General features: G+C 37.2%; 1 protein-coding gene across 1 annotated transcript in view; it reads left to right on the top strand.

Moving 5' to 3' along the window:
• Positions 1-19,666, top strand: part of myocd (myocardin) — a 32,592-nt gene extending 12,926 nt beyond the window's left edge. The window contains exons 4-13 of the mRNA XM_041220287.1: positions 521-596; positions 5,763-5,938; positions 8,085-8,210; positions 8,492-8,754; positions 9,024-9,177; positions 11,625-12,572; positions 12,973-13,122; positions 13,963-14,082; positions 14,801-14,858; positions 15,321-19,666. Coding sequence (XP_041076221.1) covers positions 521-596; positions 5,763-5,938; positions 8,085-8,210; positions 8,492-8,754; positions 9,024-9,177; positions 11,625-12,572; positions 12,973-13,122; positions 13,963-14,082; positions 14,801-14,858; positions 15,321-15,871 — 2,622 coding nt within the window. The 3' untranslated portion in view covers positions 15,872-19,666. The remainder of the gene's footprint in view (positions 1-520; positions 597-5,762; positions 5,939-8,084; positions 8,211-8,491; positions 8,755-9,023; positions 9,178-11,624; positions 12,573-12,972; positions 13,123-13,962; positions 14,083-14,800; positions 14,859-15,320) is intronic.
• Positions 19,667-20,612: the final 946 nt, after the last annotated feature.

The following is a 20,612-nucleotide window of genomic DNA, read 5'->3' as shown; positions in this document are numbered from 1 at the left end:
GAAGCACTGTTCCACTGTAGTTGTCATATCTGCTGCATGGTGAATAACTTCAATTTATAAATAAATGGAAACCCTAGTCTTTTCTGCAGATTTCACACCTTTGCCTTAATTAAGTGACCCTTATCCATCAACGCCCTGAACCGTCCAGTTTGGACTCGTCGTAAATGGAGATTTCTCTTGACTGCACCTAGCAGATCATCTGACTAACCAAAGTACTCTCAGTGACCAGCAGGGGAAAAAAAAAAAAAAAAAAAAAAAACACTATCTGTAGCCCTCTGATGATAAGACTGTGATTGATATCTCAGAGTATCTCCAAGTATTTTAATGAATACACAGTTTTAATTTTAATTATGGCTTCGTACTTTTAAAGATAAATTGACAATAAACCTTTCATGAAGTTGTACACCAGTCTGCCTATAGGACTTCCCACTGTGCTTCTGAGTGTGGTTTGAAACAATACCAACTTAAGGTATTGGTCACTATTTCACTACATTACATCCCCTGTTTCTATGTTTTACAGACAGAGGATTACTTAAAGCACAAGATCAAAAGCAGACCAGAGAAGTCAGATTTGGTCAATATGCATATTTTACAAGGTAAGATGCTACTTCTTTGTTGCAACTTCATATGACAGCAAGAGGCTACTAAGTATATATTTATCACCACTGTTTATGTTAATCAAGCAACAACTTCTGCCAGAAGTTTCAGGCTGTTGTATTCAAATGTGCAAAAACTGACATAATGTCAAGCTAGGGTCTCCAACATCCTTTGAAAGCAATTCATTTTACAATTTGTCATATTGTTTGGCAAACTACACTTCATATACAAAGCAACCATACATTACAGTATAATGGTTTGATTTAGTAAATACACAAAAGCGGTGCATATAGTAAACTTGAATACAATTTAGTGAAAAGTTTCAATACAGTTTATCAGGAGAGAATAATATGCCACAATTCATTGTCAGATGTTTAAAGTAACTGTAGAGAGAGACTTGCCTTCTAAAGACTGTCCCCCGTGCAGTTCGGGGCTAAGTTATAATTAGGGCTTGAACTTTTCGGTTTTTATTTTCCAAATCTCCACCTCCCTTAATGTTAATTAGTTGTTGTTAAGCTGTCTCTGCAACCTAATAATGAGAAAACTATTCATTTAAAGACTGGGTTTATGACAATTTTGCTGTAAAATCAACAAGGTTTTAAATGATGGACTTGCTATCAGTGTACACTCTGTTCTGAGTATTTTATGCTGAAAAGAAAATCTGTCAGGACAGCTGTGTTAAACGAGTGAAAATAACAAAAGCACAATGATAAACTAGGAGAATGCAGGAGTGAAATGCAATTAGGATCAGCGATGAGCAAGTAACGTAATTTGTTTGTTTGAAATAAAACTTAAGCAGGAAACAGAATCGATTAAAAATTTGTTAAGGGACATCATGTGATCAAAAATAAAACCAGAAAACATCAAGCCCTAGTTAACAAACACACATACATTTCTTAAATAGAAATCCTTTAATTGATTTATAGTGGAGCCTGGAATTGCTACAGTGGATGTAACCTGGATGCTTACCATTTATGTGTTACACAATGTAGACTCCACAGCGGAAGGGTCCTTACAAGCTACTCAAATGTTTCGATGAAGCGAACTTGATCGGCTAGCCGACGATCTTAATGAGAAAATTGGCACTCAGACCAGGCCCTTTGGAGCTGGTATGAAAAGAATATCATTCCTGTTTGACGTTCAGCTGTACAAGAAGCTGCAATGAATGTATCTGGACTATCTGACACTATATATATATATATATATATATATATATATATATATATATATATATATATATACAGTGGCTTGCAAAAGTATTCAGACCCCTGACCAATTCTCTCATATTACTGAATTACAAATGGTACATTGAAATTTCGTTCTGTTTGATATTTTATTTTAAAATACTGAAACTCAGAATCAATTATTGTAAGGTGACATTGGTTTTATGTTGGGAAATATTTTTAAGAAAAATAAAAAACTGAAATATCTTGCTTGCATAAGTATTCAACCCCCACACATTAACATTTGGTAGAGCCACCTTTTGCTGCAATAACAGCTTTAAGTCTTTTGGGGTAAGTATGTACCAGCTTTGCACACAGTGTCGGAGTGATTTTGGCCCATTCTTCTTGGCAGATTTGCTCCAGGTTGTTCAGGTTGGTTGGATGACACTTGTCGACCGCAATTTTCAAATAGTGCCACAGATTGTCAATGGGATTGAGATCAAGACTTTGACTTGGCCACTGTAGGACATTCACCCTTTTTGTTCTTGAGCCACTGCAATGTTTCTTTGGCCTTGTGCTTGGGATCATTGTCCTGCTGAAAGGTGAATTTCCTCCCAAGCTTCAGTTTTTTAGCGGACTGAAGCAGATTCTTTTGCAGTATTTTACTGTATTTTGCCCATCCATTCTTCCTTCAATTGTAACAAGATGCCCAGTCCCTGCTGATGAGAAGCATCCCCACAGCATGATGCTGCCACCACCATACTTCACTGTAGGGATGGTGAGTCTTGAGGCATGGGCAGTGTTAGGTTTGCGCCACACATAGCGCTTTGAGTTTTGGCCAAAAAGCTCTATCTTGGTCTCATCTGACCACAAAACCTTTTCCCACATTGCAGCTGGGTCACTCTCATGCTTTCTGGAAAACTCCAGATGTGCTTTCAGATGGTACTTTTTGAGTAACGGCTTCTTTCTTGCCACCCTCCCATACAGGCCAGTGTTATGCAGAGCTCTTGATATGGCTGACTGCTGCACTATTACTCCACTCCCAGCCAGTGAACTCTGTAGCTCCTTCAAAGTGATTGTTGGCCTCTCTGTGGCTTCTCTCACAAGTCTCCTTCTTGTTTGAGCGCTGAGTTTTGAGGGACGGCCTTTTCCTGGCAGTGCCTGGGTGGTGTGATGCAGCTTCCACTTCCTGATTATTGATCCAACTGTGCTCACTGGGATATCCAAACACTTGGATATTACTTTATACCCTTTCCCTAATCTATGCATTTGTATTACTTTCTCTCTAACTTCTGTAGAATGCTTTTTGGTCTTCATATTCACAGCCTTACCAATGATCATTCAACAGTGGGGTTTTTATCCAGAAAATGTGACAGCAAATTTAATGGTTCACAGGTGGAGGCCAATGGTAAGGTAATTGTGTCCTCGTTAGGGCAATTTCTTTCATCGGTGCAAACTGGGAGCTTCCACAGCACAGAGGTTGAATACTTATGCAAGCAAGATACTTCAGTTTTTTATTTTTCTTAAGTATTTCCCAACTTAAAACCAATGTCACTTTACAATAATAGATTCTGAGTTTCAGTGTTTATAAATAAAATATCAAACAGAACGAAATTTCAATGTACCATTTGTAATTCAGTAATATGAGAGAATTGGTCAGGGGTCTGAATACTTTTGCAAGCCACACTGTGTGTGTGTGTGTGTGTGTATATATATATATATATATATATATATATATATATATATATATATATATGCACTTGTTTTGCTCACCATATACCAAAGTGTTTGAGGATTTCATCCCCTATAACACACAACATGGTACAGACATTCAAATTAAATGTAAAAGAAACTTGAAATGGTGTTGAAATGGTTTTGAAAACACCATTTACCCCCAAACTCGTGAAACAGCTTTGAATATCTAAGAGTGATTTAATAGCTGATATAGCAAAAAAAAAAAAATTGGTAATGTAATCATGTCAGTTTCCACACGATCAGGATGTACATCTTCAATGGTTTTACTCAAGCAGATTTTGAAAAAAGAGTACTGTTTGCAACTCTCCACTTGACTGTCCCCAAACAATTTTCAAAGCTGCAACAAAAAAAGTGTTTGTCCTGATTCTCCAAAAGAAACTATTAAAAATAAATACATAATCTAGAATAGAGTTTTATAAATTTCTCTTAAATTCCCCCTAGTCAATTTGATCCGGTTATGATAAATAATAAAATGTAGCTAGTTAAGTGTAGCGAGAAAATGTTCCTTGCCACGCAGTGCATAGCTGAAAGCTGATATCAGCTGCTGTTTATACTGCTGTCCTGTCATCACCTCAAGCAATAGGTTAGTACGCACACAGCTCAGGCAATGGAAATTAGCAGAGGCTGAGCTCCATTACGTTTGACACTAGTGTAGAGACGTGAGGTCCTGAAATCAAGGAGATATACGTGCTTGGGGACAATACAAGATAGGAAGAAAAGTATGGCATTTGTCATTCCCACATTGTACAGATGACTGCTCCTGCTGCTGGAAAAAGAGCTGATAGAAAGCAACTTGAAAAAACATTAAGAAAAGTGTTCCTTTTTCTCTGTCTGCAAGATAATACTGCTAACCAAAAAATACACAAACAATTGACAAATTATAATTGAGACATTTCTGGGTTATTTACAGTAGATCTTGTTTTCACTTACTAAAAAGACTTTATTGACACAATTAGTTCATAAAAAATTGGGGTTAAGTATAGTTTTATTTAAGACACATTGGTCTCCTCCAAAAAAATGTAACTCTGCTCTCTGCTGCAATTGTATAATCAAGGCTTAACTAATGGATAAATCCATTTACTTGCACTTCCCTTAGAGATTGTATTAACAAAGCTAATGGTATTTTTTTGTCTTTCTAAAATACATTTGGCACTAACTCCATTTATGCTTAACTTCATAAATCACATCTTTACATCTGCCAATGTTGTTATCATTGGATTTCTACTAAACCACAGACAAAGATTCTGACAGATCTTTGCCATAATGCAGCTGTCCTTTCTGAACCAACTGGGAGACTATCTGCAATAAATTTAAAAAGGGGATATTGGGGCGTGAATTGGCTTGACTAGCACTGTGGCCTTGGGGCGTGTGCATTGACACTTTTCATTCAAAGGCATTGGTCTCACCCCCAATGTGTGAAAACCAATTGCCAAGATGATCAACTTTTTTTTTCAATTTTTTATAATGTTTTAAAATGTGCCAAATTTCATATGAATATCGGGTTTCATAGGAGTAACATCTGATTACCAAATGTTTGGCTGTAGTTTTTTAATGATTTTTCTAGTCCACAAATTCATAAATCACTTTATATCAATGGGTGCTTTATATTTTGGGTTGATAACCCTCAGTATACCTTATTCTTTTTCCACAATGTCCAAGCAGAGTCATCCAAATGACCTGATATGACAAAACTAGACAGCTTGCAGGTGCTGTATTTGGCAGTTCACATGCTCAGATACAAAACGAATCCCCCTTCCTACTGTCCTGCAATTAGGTCTCTAGTTGACTTGTAAAGACAGCTCTATGTCTCTCCATTGTGGTTATCAAAGGGTAGGGGGTGGGGGTGTTCATGGAAATCAAGAGCTCTTGTCAGTTTTATTCTACAATGTTGCAACACTTGCTCGGTAAGATATAAGTTACAAATAAGCAGTTTCTTGATTGGCTGTTATGTCTATAAAGCAGTTCCTGTTCTCTTTCAAATCCACTTATTTAAAAAAATAAAAATGCATACAAAGTGATTTTAGCAGTTTTACCTCCAAATTATTTGTTATTATGGACAAATTGCACCAATGAACGACCACAGTCCCATCAGAAAAGGTCAAATGGCCATACAACACTCGCATCACAGTACAAAACAATTTACAACTTTAAAATAGATTTATTAAGTTTTTAATTAAATAAACAATGCATGTGGTTCATCAGAATGCAACTTTATTTAATAGTTGTTGGTTTTCTTTATTCATGCAGTGAATCATGAAAAGTTCCCCAAACAAGAAGACTCGTACGCATTTGAAGAAGACAGCAGCAGCGATGGTCTGTCTCCTGAACAGCTGCGAAGTGACGAGTCTCAGGGTTCGGTGTGCTCGCCCCCAGAAACAAAGAGCCCTGAAGAGTCTCCCCCAACCTCAGCAGGAGCTGCACAGGTGAGGGCTTGAACAACCAAATCCACTAATGGACTACCTCCTGCCTTGTCCATTGCAATGCATGTTCTACAGGGCATGTGTGCCACCATCCACAGCTGGAACACTGTAGTAGGAGGTATGCAATTTGAACATTTCTTGTTGGACCTTTGCAAGTGCAATGTCCTGCAATTTAATTTACTCCATGTATATGCTCCGTACAGCAGAGCAAGCCCCTTTTAATGACCTTTAATCCAGAATACCAAACGTTCTTTGAAGATAGAGGTCACAAGGATTAGCAAAAATGTTTGGAATGTCAAACGTACAGTAAGGTAGGTTAGAGGGTTTTTTTTTTTTGTCTGAAATATTGAAAAGAACCTCTCTATTACTGTTTTGATACATTCGATTGAAGAGGGCCACTTTGTTAGTCATTAAACTTGCACCTCCTATGAATGCAGTAGAAATACCAGGTCCATCATCTTCTGGTTTATTGCCAGCTATCAGTCTGCCCATCGTACAAGAAACCTTAACTTCTTCTATGATCATTAATGGTCCATTTGAATGATTTCCAACATTCCAGATTGATTTCTAATGAAATATCCACTTTTTCTCAGGTAAGGTGCCCACAGCATCAGTAATCAATCAGGATTTTTATTTTGTCAAAACATATTGTGTAATAAACTCAGATTAAGATTCATTTTGTTTTCTGGATGTATATAAAAAGGAAATTTCTGTACTTTAATATTCCCTGTTGATCCTCCACTGTGTGTGTGTGTGTGTGTGTGTGTGTGTGTGTGTGTGTGTGTGTGTGTGTGTATATATATATATATATATATATATATATATATATATATATATATATATATATATTTCACTGTATTTAATGTATTATGCATTGTATCTCTCTATCTTGTAAAGTGCTTGGTGATGGTGGGCCACTATGAAAGGTGCAACATAAAACAAAGATTGATTAACTTATATGTACAGTCAAGCATTCTTTTTACAATATAACCACTGTGAAGAATGGTATTTCTTATGATTGCATGGCCTAAACAGTAATAGCATGTAAAATATGATCAGATCTGATTTATGCAAACCATCCCCTTAAACATGTTGAAAAAATATCCAATATTTTGAGTTGTACTCCGTAAAGGGACTGCAAAGAATCCTGTACAAGATTATTAACAAGTAGAATTTGTAGCGTATTGAATGCAGTGTTTTCAACATGCTGCGAGTCATTCGGCAAGGATATCTGCCCACTATGAACATTGTTTGTCCTGCAAAGCCTCCTGAATGACGGTTAACCTGGATGCGACAGATCCTTGGCTCCGACATTCTTTCTGCATACCAGTGTCTTTGTTACAGTGTACTTGGCACAGGGGGGTCTTGATTTTCCAGCGCGGCTGTCAATGTGCCAAACTATTGTGCGTTCAGCGAACACAGTGGCATGAGATTATTAAACTATTATTGGTGTAATGTGTGTAGGAGTGAAAGCAGTGATCAAGTGTTTCCACGTATCCTGTTCTAACGTTCACGATAGGTAAGGTAAAGAAATATCACAGTGGCCTAAGGACATTTCCTTTTTCAGTCTGAATTCCTATTTTTCACATCCGAGTTTGGGTCAGTGATTCTTATCAGCACCTTTGATGGTTTTACACCAGATCTGTCATCATTTAGCTGACGTCTTTGTTAGAGGTCATACTGTGAGTCATACAGCAAACATTCAAATCTTTTTAGAACTTTTTTTCTAAATGAGCTATTTTATGAACACACTAGCATTTATTACAGTGTGTTCTCTGGTTCATAACCAACATGGCCCCTGAGGCCATCCTTGTGTGAAATAAATGTGCTCTGTTTGTATACTGCACCAAGTGCACTGCATGGAAAATAAAGGATGTTTGAAAGGAAGTTAAACAGCTGAACTTGGGAAATTTCTCCATATCAGCTTAGTAGTTTGGAACAAATGAATTCATAAAATCACTTTGTTGTTGAATTTGAATGATGCTAAAAATGATTCCAAAACCAGATCTGGTAAAAAGTTACTCACACTTTTGCTTTGAACATGAAAAAGTTATATTTATATGTCATTTTAAAAAGCATAGTACAGTGCTGTAAAGGATAATAGACATGAACTTTCCATAAAATGTTCTATACTTTGTCTCTCTTCCAGGTATCCCCCAAAATAGAAATACACGGAGAAAATGATTTACCCAATAATCAAACCAACGAAGCAGAGAGCCCAATAAGGACAAGCAATCAGCTCACGCCCCCCATACCTGTCCCTGCTATTGTGAAGGTGAGATACTGGGGAATGTATGTGTTTGCAATATGTAATTAAGTATAAAATGTATTGTCACTGTCTTCTGCAAGCTTGAATTTCTTCAAAGATCCTGAAAAAAACCCCACCTGTTTAACTGTTCAACTAACAATGAGTTTTTAAAATAAATAAATAATAATACCTAAAGGTATAACTGGAAAGCATTTTGCCTTAAGCAAAGTACACGTGGAACACGTGGAAACATTTTGAACAGATTATAAAGCATTTTTTATTCATTGTCCCCCACCCCCCCCCGATAGTCAAAGATGTGTGATAAGAATCGACACAAGAAACCCAAAGACACTAAGCCAAAGGTGAAGAAACTGAAATACCACCAGTACATTCCACCGGACCAGAAAGCTGAGCGGTCCCCTCCCCCAATGGACTCTGCCTACGCCAGGCTTCTCCAGCAGCAACAGCTCTTCCTCCAGCTCCAGATACTGAGTCAACAGAAGCGCCACCACCAACCACAGCAGCACCAACAGCACTTCAGCTACCAGCCCCAGCCCCAGTCCCAGCTCAAGTGAGTACAGTCAGTGTCCACATGGTGAAGTGCAATGATGCTTTTCCAGGGGGGCAGCGCAAGGGCGTTTTCAATTCAGAGATCACAGAGCAGTGGTTTGAGAAATGGACATCTGTATCAGGAAGTCTGACTGAATAGCACATGGATGAGGGAGGTGAAAAAGAGCTTCTACGTGGTCTCTAGGAAATATGAATGAATTTTCTGTATGTTCATCATTACAACCGTGTAGGGTATTTTATGTTTAATATCTAATGCAATATTTGTTTTAGGCAATGTAACGAGTCCTTGCCAAGGAATACGAATGCACCCACCAGCACTGTCTCAAGCGGCACCCTGTCTCCTGTTAAAAGCACCTTTTCAGGGCAATCCCAGATCTCTCCGATAAAGCCTGCGCCCTTACCTTCCAATCTGGATGATCTGAAAGTAAGTCATGGTCTTTAGTATTCAGAACCACAAAAAAAAGAAAGAAAAAAGATAGATTTGATGTATAAAAAACATTTACTATAAAACCAACATTTACTATAAACCACTGAGTGTTAAGATTGATTTTTTGGTGGAAATCCATTGCTAGATTCATATCACGAATACAATAATTTTATATATACCTTATAGCTTCAATTTGGCGCCACCCTCGAATTAAAGATGCCCTCGTATTGATGCCACAGTCATATATCAGCTTTATAATAGAGGCTGCCCTCAAATAAATGCCGCTAAAAATAAAGAAACATTATTTTTTTTCTCCCCCTACTAAAACAAACACACACACACACACACAGAGTAAACAAATGTGCAACACTGACTATGTAGATGTAACGCCCTCGAAGAGACGGGAGCCTCAATCTAGCATGTACATTTCAAACTAATGTACACATAGTAAGCACATTATTTTATCGTACAGTTCTGAAAGAAAATCCAAGATAAACTACATACAGAACAGCAGACCTTCTGAAGTTATAGGTGGTTTTGTTGTTTTGTTTTCAGTTCAATTGCAATTCCCATACTAAATCTCCTACAAATAAAAACAATGCGGTTATGATCTATGAGAATATTTAGTTTTGGTTTCTCTTGCAGAGAAATTACAAACAAACAAACAAGTAAGTTACAGTGAAAAAAATAAATAACCGAGTAGGATTTATTGAGTTTTTATAGAAATCATGCTGATATTCTGAGGTAATATTTGGTGCAGAAAAACATCTATGTCACTCTCTTGGACTTAACTGCCACACCAGCATTGTCCCACCCCTTAACAACCAATACTCCTGACTCACTGGACCTTCCAAGTCCCACCTAATAGGCTCTCATTAACTGTCAATTAATGTACTACATTTCAAGCCCCCAAAACACACAAGAGTATAGTGTTGCAGATCGGAGCCTCTCACGGCGCCACTTCTAAAATGCCTTAAAAATCATGTAGTAAAATATTGCAGCATTTGTAAAGCATAGTATCATTAATAAAAGCCACCCTTGTATAATCACCATCCTTATTTAAGGGGTGCAGTCATTTTGATCAATTTAAAATAAACGCTGTGCCAAATTGAATACGGTATTATATATATATTACATATATAATATAAAAAGGAAAAATCTTTTGTAGCAAAAGTTTTGCTTTTGAGGATTCAAATGTATTCATAGCTAGTTGAGGCACCTTAAGCAATAACCTCTTTTAAATTATTAGCATATTTGTCAATGAGTTTTTGGCATGATTCTTGACCATTCTTCAACGAAAATTGTTCCAGTTCATTCAAATTCAGAGGACTTCTCTTGAACATGGCCTTCTTCAACTCATACCAAAGATTCTCAAATCAGATTTCGGTCAGGACTTTGACTGGTCCATTCCAGAACCTTGATTTTATTCTTCTTTAACCATTCTGAAGTAGAGTTTAATGTATGCTTTGGATCCTTGTGTTAGAATGTCCAGTTGCGCTTTAAACCAAGTTTTGAAGCGCAGGGTTTCAGATGATTGGTCAATATACTTTGGTATGCTATGGAATCCATTTTACCATGTATTGGAACTAAATTTCCTGTGCCATTACAGGAAAAACAGCGCCATAGAAGGACATTATGCAAACTTTAAGTGATTGTCCTTGTAATGTTTTCCTAAGAGTGGCTTTTTCCTTGACCTGCGACCATTAAGACCTTTACCATGCAATACTCGACCTACGGTTGAAATGAAAACCCCAGTCCCACTTGCAGCCATTTCACTTTGGCAGTCAATCTCGGATTGTTAGTAACTTTCCTCAAAATTCTTATACTTGTTCTTGGTGAAAGAACCTTCTTTATTCCAGACCGAAGGAGTGTCATCTTATATCCTTCTCCAGCTTTATGACAATAAATCATTTTCTGCCTAAAGTTTCAGATAGCTCTTTACTTTTTTCCATATTAACTTACAGGTAATGACAGCAATAATACTATACCTAACCCTTTTGTACTCTCTAAAGAATGTTCACCTACAATCCAACATTTTCTAGAATTAGGTGCTGTATTAGCATATTGAAATTGCTAGCAGCGTGTATACAATACTATCATAGCATCAAAGGGTATGAATACTTCTGAATTAGCATTTTTGGAGTTTGAAAAAATATATATATAATAGATCTATTTCTTGTAAGTTTTTCCTCATCCACAGAAGCAAGTTTTGCTACAAAAGAAGATTCCTAAAATTGTTTGAGAAATTTCTAGAAATTATTGGGGTATGTAAATGTTTGACCACCACTGTACCGCAGACTATAAACAATATATGGTACTTTACAGTGAAAACTGTTTACAAGAGACTACAAGGAAATTTCTAAAACTGGTCACTTGAGAAAAGGTGGTCTTTAATATTTGACTGAACGTAATAATTGTCTCTTCCTCTTCAATCATAACCCCAGGTGTCTGAGCTGAGACAACAGCTGCGAATCAGAGGCCTCCCAGTTTCCGGCACCAAAACCGCTCTCATGGAACGGCTCAGGCCTTTCCAGGATCCAAATACCAACGTGGTACCAATGTCAAGCGATATTACAACGGTCACCTTCCCAGTGACTCCAGTGGGTTCCATGTCAGGCTACCAGTCTCAGAGTTCATCCAGCAGCATGTCCAATGGGTTCTACCAGTTCGGCAGCACCAGCTCCACCCCACCCATCTCTCCGGCATCTTCAGATCTCTCTGTCAACGGCTCTCTACCAGACAGCTTCAGTGACGCCCCAATGTCCTCCCCGCAGTTCGGCCTCCAGCCTTCACCCAGCCACTTGAGCGCTGACGAGGGTTTCATGGGCAGCATGAATGGGGGCTGCATGCAGGCAGATATGGACGGCTTGGACGCAGAGAAGGACAAGATGCTGGTAGAGAAGCAGAAGGTGATCGAAGAGCTCACCTGGAAATTGCACCAGGAACAGCGGCAGGTTGAGGAGCTCAAGATGCAGCTACACAGGCGCAAACGGAACCATGGTCAGCAGGAGACACAGATGCTGCCTCACCAGCAGCAGCAGCACTTCTTTGGCGTTTCTATCAAGCAGGAGCACGTGGCTTCCAGCTGCCCGCTGTTGTCCAAGCAAATCAAAAACAATCTATCCAGCAGCTGTTTGGAAAGCTCTTGTGGGCCACCAAAGATCTCCAGCGTGGTGAGCCCCCACTGCTTGGAATTGGCTGGCGGAAGCCCCACTATGTCTGCATTCTTGAGCCCGCAGTGTTCCCCGCAGCATTCCCCTCTCGCAAAGCCAGCAAGCCTTCCTCCATCCCCCAATAACCCCTACCTGCTGTCGGTCTCCCCCAGCACCCAGGCAGGGGATGGTCGCAGTCATTCACCGCAACAAAATGGAAACAGACAACGGCCAGTCCAGGTAAAGAGATATACACTGCTGTTGAGATTGATTCAATTAAAAGAATACTTCTTTCTCTGAAAATACAGAACCACATTTGTTAAAATACGATGTTGGTTAACAGGAATTTCATATCAAAATTTTATGTAACCTAAAAAACAATGTGCAGCACATAACTGGGAATATATTGCCAGTTTGCCTAACAATACAAGAGCTTGGAATACACTAATTTCATGGCATCATTACAAAATATATTACAAACCACAGGTTTTCTTAATGGCATTAAGTTTGGTCGCCCCACCACCACCACCACCACCACCACCACCACACACACATTTATTTTTCTCTGATCATTTCAGTACAGTTCATAGCAGATATCGTTTAATGTGCATCACTTTAAAAACGTTTTTCCTTGTTCTAGATTCCACAGAATAGTGCTGGCCAGCCAGGGAATTCTTGCTCCTATTCTACAGACCAAAGGAACATGCAGCCAGTGTTCCCCAGTGTTACAGAAAACGGTTTCAGCCGCAGGGAGCACTCTGCACCAAAGAGTCCCAACATAGAGAACAAGGTATGTGATGACCCAGAACTGAATATAAAAAGGTTGTCCCCGCCGCTTACAGGTTTCTTACAGGGGGGTGGGTCACAGAATAAATGCTGGGGTGTTGTGAAAGAGCTACAAGAATGCCAACACAGAAAAACTACTCATAATTCTAAACTAATAGTATAACAGTTTACACTGGTGATCACAACTGACCCAACACAAAAATAAAAAGGGAAAACTTAAAAATAAATAACCATATCCTGCTTTTCTATAAAATCGGACCTGTTTATAACTGGCAATCACACAAGAGAAACACAGATTGACACCATTTGTCTAGTTTTAAAACACGTGTTCCTCCCAACCCTGATCTAGTTTCTGCTAAAACACCACATGTCCAGTATATTTCACCTCTTCAAATCACTCTTCCTGTTTATCAATGTGGTTTCCTGTAAGCAGAAAGCAAAACTATATAATAAGGAGAGGAGTTTGGGAATGCGTACCATAGTTATTCTCCGAAACCCTACTCAAGGTATTCAGTGTATTATTAGTTAAATACATGTGTCTTCAAATAGCATTTTAAAAAGACTGCAAACACCTTTAACCTTTCCCAATCAATTTGCGATCTGTGTGTCCTATATTGAGATTCTCTATCCATTTCTGTCTTTCACGGCTGCTTAGAGTCACTCAGTTACACCCACATGACTGCTTCCTTTTTCAACTCAAACCTCTGAATACATTTAGCTAAATCAAGAGAACCCCCAACCAGAAAGATTAGATTTTGTCCCTCGAGTGCCAGTTACTAGTTATTCTTTTAAAAACCCCTTTTCAATACCGCATATAACCTAAACTTTTACTTTTTCCATATAGATGGCTATATTGCACTCTCCTGGGCACTTGGGTCAAAAGTTTCCCTTCTCTACTGTTGCCTTCTGTAGCTCAGACTTAAAGATTAAACAACCCCCCTCCTATGAAGATGCAGTAAAGCAGGTAAACTAAATTGAAATCTAATTCAGCCAGATATGAGAAGTTAATCCTTTCATATATGCATCTATACCTAATTCACTGCTTTTCACCAGTATTTTAATGTCACTGCATGCTTCTTCCTGGCTTATACGCGTGTTTTCCCTTTAGTGAATATGCAAAAAAGATTTAGTTAATCCTGTCGGCGACAAAGCTAAATAAATATAAAATAAAAAAACACATTTAAAAAAAAAACCCCTTCTGCAAAATATATAAAAGGGTTATTTTAGGAACAGTATCTCCAGAATATCCTTTCTTTATTGTCCAAAAAAAGAAGAAAAAAGAAGAAAAAGCCCAGCCATGTGGGTCAACTTTACCGATAGTTTCAACTTTCAAGCAGTGTACATGGTTACTGAGGGGAGGGGAGGAGGAGCAGGAATCTTTGCTGTCAAGAGATTTGTACACTTGACAAAGGTCAGTTTTGTATTCTTAAAGAAAACATAGATTTTAATGGATGCTATTTGTGTGTTGAAGGATTGTATACTTATGATGTATTTTGAAGATGCCTGATCTGCAACTATGAATGTTAACTGAACAATGTTCTGCGCCATTTTTTAATCTCATACCTGAAGAGTTATGCCATACAATTGCAGATTTTCAAATGTATGTTTGTTACCAAAAACAAGTACTGTTATACAACATATATAGGAATACCAAGTAAAATATGTTTTCAATTTAATTTCAGCAACTGACTAGAAGTCAGCAGATGGATGAACTTCTAGATGTCCTAATTGAGAGTGGAGGTGAGAACCTATGAATATAAATGTAAAGACATCACTATTATTACAGTCTCAGTAGAGAAATTTACCTCTATTAATCTCAGATCTCTTAAACATACCATCTTGTGTTTGAGTTATTGCTTCATAAGTGAACCAGTTTTGGTTTTCCAAGGTATACAGAGTCGGTTTTTCCCCCAAATCGCTTTTTTTTTTTTTTTTTTTTTTTTTTTTTTTTTTTTTTTTACTAGTTAACTATATCCAGATTTCTTCTCACGAGAACAAAAAGAATGGCTGAAATTCTTATGGGTTTAAACCTTCAAAAGGTTGTGAAGTTTATTAAGTGTTTTATAAAGAATGACCTGCACTCTCCACTAAAAAAAAAACTTTGATGCGGTCGGGTATATCATGCAGTACTTTAACATAAAACAACTTAGAATGTAACAAAATAATGCTAGTTATTAAATCTTTGCTCTTGTGTGCCTGCAGAAATGCCAGCTAATGCCAAAGAGGAGCGGTCTTGCATATCAAAAGTGCCTCGTATCACAGTGTCCTCAGGGAGCGCCAGTGTGCCTGTACAAAAACGTCAAGGGCCTTATAAACAAATCTCTTCCTTTGAACATGGCACCAGTAACCGGGACAACCACCATGAAGCCTTATTGAACAGTCCCATGAACCGGGCTAGTGAAATTGCTCTGCTCAAAATCGAGACTGAAGATGCCCAGCATGAAGGGATGGCTGATGGGTTTTCAGGTTCTCACCAAGAGGAACTGCTCAACACCCGTGACATGATGGAGGCCCCACTCTCTCCAATAGATGCCAGGATATCGCAGTCGACAACCGAGGGCCAGGGCTTGAACCTCACTTTCAACGAGTCACCCTGGGAAACCATGGAATGGCTGGACCTTACACCCCCCAGTTCGGCGACAGGGTTTGCCCCTCTTCCAGTAACTGGTCCTAGTATCTTCAACACAGAGTTCTTGGATGTTACAGATCTCAATTTAAACCCTGCCATGGACCTGCATTTAGAACAGTGGTAAACTTGATCATTGACATTATGAAATCATGCAAAGACACCAAAATGGAAGGTAAACAAAGGATGTGTATAACAAATGTTTTATATTCGAGACCCCTCCTGTTTGATATCCAGAGCTAGAGAGACAGGGTTGTGTTGTAATATACAGAGGGTATGTGTTCCTTGATTTAAGATTTTAAAAAGAAAAGTGAAAAGAAAAAACAAACAACCACACACCCAGCCTTGATTTAATATCCCCAGTTGTGCAGCTTTGATTACTATGCAGTATTATGATGTTAAACGTTTGAGGAAAAAATATTTCTATTACTGGAAACAAACTAGATGGAAAGACTTTTGTTAAAACTATTGGCGAAGCAGTAGAAATGTACACTTATGAAGAGATATTTGCTAACCATAAACAATCTGTACACACTATACATTTACTTTGGTACTTTGTAAATTTTATCAGAAAGTAGTTGAGGTCTACAATGGACAGACACAGAGGTGTTTACATGAGTCGCAACCTAGTTTTGGAACAGCATTATGTAAAAATGCTGGATGCTACCAATTTGTTTTGTTGTTGTAATTTTATGAATGCTCACATTGCACAGTTATAGTTTAGTAAGATTTATCACAGATTGCATTTTATTATATTTTCTTTAGGAGTGAAATTTAGAAGCCATTCCATGCAAATATTTGATAGCATTTAAACCACGTTTGCTTTTTAAAAAAAATATACATATAACAAGCTATACTACGTACGTGGACAAACAAAATGTATACAAATTACATTATTTTTATAAATGAAAAGTTTTTCCAATGCTCACTTTTACAAAGGAAAAAGCTATGCATATACAGCAAATATTAATTAATAAAACATTCAAAGTTTGCATTTTTTGCAATACAACCTGTTATCCATCACAAAGTATATGGAGAAATAAGCAGACCCATCGTTAGAACACAGGATGCATGTGAATGAGTACAGTATATGTTATAAGGGTTTTCATTTTAGAGCACTAGTGTGTACACCAACTAATTTCTATTTTTAATTTAGAATGTAGCCCCACACATTTGTATTCTGGGATCAAAATGTGTACAAAAGTCTTGTACCACCCCACCTCCTAACTTAACTAAAATGCTGAAGTGCTCTGTTTCTCAGACTTATTTATTACTTTCAACTTTGAGCAAATCTTAGACATTCCTGCAGTTTCAAAATTGGATATATCAAGTTTTATTATAATGCCACAAGATTAGAGTAAAAGAATCACGCAACCTGTTTTGTCTGGTTATCGAATGCTTGAATTGCATTTATTCTTTTTCTAATTTATATTTGTATAGAATTTTATTTTCATGTTTCTAAAAGTGTTGAAAGTATTGAATAATTATCTTAAAAAGGGGTGAAAAAGGTCCAAATCAAGCAGCACTTCTTCCTTGCCTTTCTAACAATTGACATTGGTTTCAGAGTTAAATAAACCGCAAACCGCACACCGCACTTGCATGGATCTACCTGGCTGTGGTACTACAGTACACTGTTAAAACGATGCAGAATATATTTATGAATGAAATGAGGGGGGACATGATGCACATGTGGCTTGAATAACACACCTGAAATGTTATGAATGAAATACTGCCAGTCCCTCGTTTTACAGCGCTGCTGTATCATTTACATTAAAAGGAGTTGATGTTAAACTGATGCAGCAGTACAAACTCATAGACCAACAAGTACTGTGAAACTACCAAGATGTATTATTTAGGTGTGGCTTTTGCAATAAAATATTCTACAATACAGTATTTAATAGTTCTGGAACGAATGTTTCAGTACTCATTCATTTTGAATTGGCATAATTCATATCATTTAAAAAAAACAAAAAAACACAGGAGTAATATAAAAGCCAGTATGTACCATCAAATTACCTATTAAAAGAAAAGGAAGGAAACACTTCTGTATAGTACAAGGTGCATTTTTTTTCCTTTCAGGATGTAATTTATGTGTAAGTTTCTTTTGCAAGATAGTTTTTTGATAATCTTTTTGATACTATGAATATGGTAATTTTTTTGCCCCAGCAATTTTTGTTTGAGTATTTGAATGTGTGGACTAGAACTACTTTAAGAGGTGAAAGAAAGAGAGATAACATTTCATGTAAAAGCTCTTTACAAATTACAAAGAAATTAATAACAAAAACAAAGGATTTTCCCCACAGGTATTATGGAAACAAACAGCTTGAGGTCAAATGCAAAAATATTCATAATGTTGAAGTATTTATTATTTTACACCCTCTTAAATCTTGGTCTAAATATTATATACATAAATGGTTATATTACTAATCTAATCTTCAGGCAGCCCATGGTTTTTTTTTTTTTTAATCCTTTTAAACTTACCAGTACTAAGAGCAGTTTGCTGGAAACAGCTCTGTAGGAGCTTCTTGTAATATACCCTCGTTTAATTTCTGTTTGGCTACCTGAGATACAATTGAGCTGGTTTAACTCACGAGAACACAACAGATAAAAGGTTTTTCAGGTATAAAGAACGTTTGTGTTCATACAACAAAAACTACCCTTGAATTGTATACAAACTGGACTGATTGTTAATCAAGTACTGGGTGCAGAACACCAACTATGAGACTAAACTATGGAAGGATTTAAAAAAAAAAATGAATTGGCTGAACACTGAAAGTATGCTGCCCAAGTCCAGTTAATAAACAACTTCTGCTAATGTTTAAATTATGCTCAGCATTACAAGAACAATAATAAAAAAAAAAGACTGAAGTAATATTGTCGGTTCCTGTTGACATCAGAAGTGAACATTTCAGGTAATTCAAGTTTTATACTATTTCACATTACAATAACTTTGGCAAAAGTAAGTAAAGTGTAAAGAAATTATGGTATAGTCTTGAAGCATTGCTAAACATGGTAAAACATCAAATCATGTTAATCTAGTGCTGTAATACTCACAATGGTTATTTCATGTTTTACTGTTTTTCTTCAACTGCTCGGCTTTTGGCGATTGTATTCTGCATAAATGACGACAAACGATAATTACGATAACTAATGTAATGAAATTAAACTTTGTGTGCGTACGCACGCCAGGCTGTTGTAATGGCTTAATTTGTGGGTTTTCAACACTTATGTCCATAAAAGCATTTTAAAAAATACATGTTGCTGCTAACGCCTGGCTCATTTAAATTTTTCTTTTGGTGGAATGGTTTGAGCTTGCCCTCGATTTATTTTTTGGTTGTCTATTGATGCCAAAAATAAATGACTGTGCTCCCCACAGCGGCTCTGCGCTATAAAATGGTCAGATTCAAACAAGGGTGAGTTAAAAATGTTCAGTGGGATTCATTTAAGAAACTACCCATGCTACTTAAATATAAAAATGATCACTGAACAAGGATAATATTGAACAGAAAGGTACGACATTGCTACTTGACACAAGACTGTTACAGGAGAATGCCACTTGTACCTTAACCAAGATGAATGATTGTACTGTACATTAACATTAGCTCAGCCATGAAATCTGCCAAACGTCTTCATGCTTAAAGTATCCTGAATCACTCCTAAACCGCCATTTCTGGTAGCAAGTGGCCTGTATTTGGACGTAACTGCCAATTGGAACAGCCTATGAGACTGCCATTGTTACACTGACCAATTCCATGAACGAGATTCCATCCCAAGCATATGCTTTTTTTTTTTTTTGCACTCTGTAAATACTGTACTTTGTGCTGTATCATACAGATTGTTTTGCTATTTGTAAATAAGCTTTATCTGAACTTTAAACCTGGTTTTGGCATTGTGTGTTCTTAATAAATCTTTTATGATAAAATCTGAGTTGTTTCATTTGGGGGAAAAAAAGAAAAAACAATTCTACAGCATCAGGGCAAAGTTCCATGATTTTTGTAAAGAATACTGTTCATCAGTCAGATAAACACACATGTAGAACCGACAAGGTAATTACAAAAAACTAAATCAAGAACAAGAAGAATTGCATATGAAAGCCATTTTGTCATATAGTTTTTACATATAGTGGACCTCTGTTGTCTGGGTTGGGGTTTTTTCCCCCCCATAATTAACTTTAGCATTTTATTCAAGCATTTAAGCTACTGTGTACATCAATAAAGTTCAGAGGGGATAAACGGAAGGATGATGGGAGTTTATTCAAGCCCATCTGTTATATAAAAATGTAATACTACCTGTCACCATGGAAAGAAAGGAGCAATATGCCTGGAAACAACAGAATTCTGTAACAATGATCTTTGCTAGACTCATACGAAGAGTCAACGCCTGTAACACGTGGATCACACAAGTACAGTGGCTACAAAAGTATTCATCCCCCTTGGAATTTTCCACATTTTATTGTGTTACAACATGGAATCAAAATGGATTTAATTAGAGGTTTTTGCCACTGATCAACACAAAAAAAGTCCATAATGTCAAAAGTGAAAAATAAAATCTACAAATTGTTCTAAATTAATTACAAATATAAAACAGAAAATAATTGATTGTATAAGTATTCACCCCCTTTGCTATGACACACCTAAATAAGCTCTGGTGCAACCAGTTATCTTTAGAAGTCACATAATTAGTTGAATGGAATCCACCTGTGTGCAATTAAGGGGTTCCACATGATTTCAGGTTAAATATACCTGTCGCTGGGAGGTCTCACAGTTGGTTAGTACATTTCCTAACAAAAACTACATCATGAAGCTGAAGGAACATTCAAAGCAAATCTGGAATAAAGTTCTTCAAAAGCACCGATCAGGGGTAGGATA

The sequence above is a fragment of the Polyodon spathula genome, chromosome 20 (assembly GCF_017654505.1).
Source record: "Polyodon spathula isolate WHYD16114869_AA chromosome 20, ASM1765450v1, whole genome shotgun sequence".
Taxonomy (NCBI): domain Eukaryota; kingdom Metazoa; phylum Chordata; class Actinopteri; order Acipenseriformes; family Polyodontidae; genus Polyodon; species Polyodon spathula.
This window is presented reverse-complemented; position numbering and strand designations above follow the sequence as displayed.